The sequence below is a fragment of the Wasmannia auropunctata genome, unplaced genomic scaffold (genome assembly GCF_000956235.1).
Source record: "Wasmannia auropunctata unplaced genomic scaffold, wasmannia.A_1.0 LD335649.1, whole genome shotgun sequence".
Taxonomy (NCBI): domain Eukaryota; kingdom Metazoa; phylum Arthropoda; class Insecta; order Hymenoptera; family Formicidae; genus Wasmannia; species Wasmannia auropunctata.
The window spans coordinates 1-495 of record NW_012027241.1 but is presented as its reverse complement, the minus strand read 5'-3'; the positions used below and the strand labels follow the sequence as shown (position 1 = coordinate 495).

The 495-nt window shown below is 52.5% G+C and overlaps 1 protein-coding gene across 1 annotated transcript; it reads left to right on the top strand.

Annotated features, from left to right (window-relative positions):
* Positions 1-40: 40 nt before the first annotated feature.
* On the top strand, positions 41-440 carry LOC105456516 (the record flags this gene model as incomplete). Its single annotated transcript, XM_011700617.1, has 1 exon — positions 41-440. A coding segment is annotated over exon 1 (400 nt), but the record flags the coding sequence as incomplete, so codon positions are not given.
* Between the last annotated feature and the right edge of the window lie 55 nt (positions 441-495).

Below are 495 nucleotides of genomic sequence, written 5' to 3'. Positions count from 1 at the left end.
CCGAGCAATTCAGGCCGAGGAGATTGAAATAACACCACGCATGCATGAAGCCATAAGGGAGCGAGCATTGAAAACGGCATTAGCGAAATGGCAAGAGGAGTACGCGCGGCCAGGCACAACGGCGGTCGAGGTCAGGAAGGCTATAGTACCAGTCTTACCGCAATGGTATGGGAGGCAGCATGGTCACCTTACATACAGGATGACCCAAATGATAACGGGTCACGGTTGCTTCAACGATTTCTTACATAGAATCGGTAAAGTACGAAGCGAAGAGTGTTCGTTCTGCGAGGCACCATGCGACAGCAACCTGCATACTTTGGGCGACTGTCGGGCTTGGGATGGCGATAGACAAGCGCTGGCGAGTGTCATTGGCGAAGACATGTCGCTAAGCGCTGTTGTGGCGGCTATCTTAAGAACGCGCGAAAACTGGCTAGCTTTCGGCAAGTTCTGCGAAAACGTCATGTTGCGAAAAGAAGAGGCGGAAAGAGCGAGGGA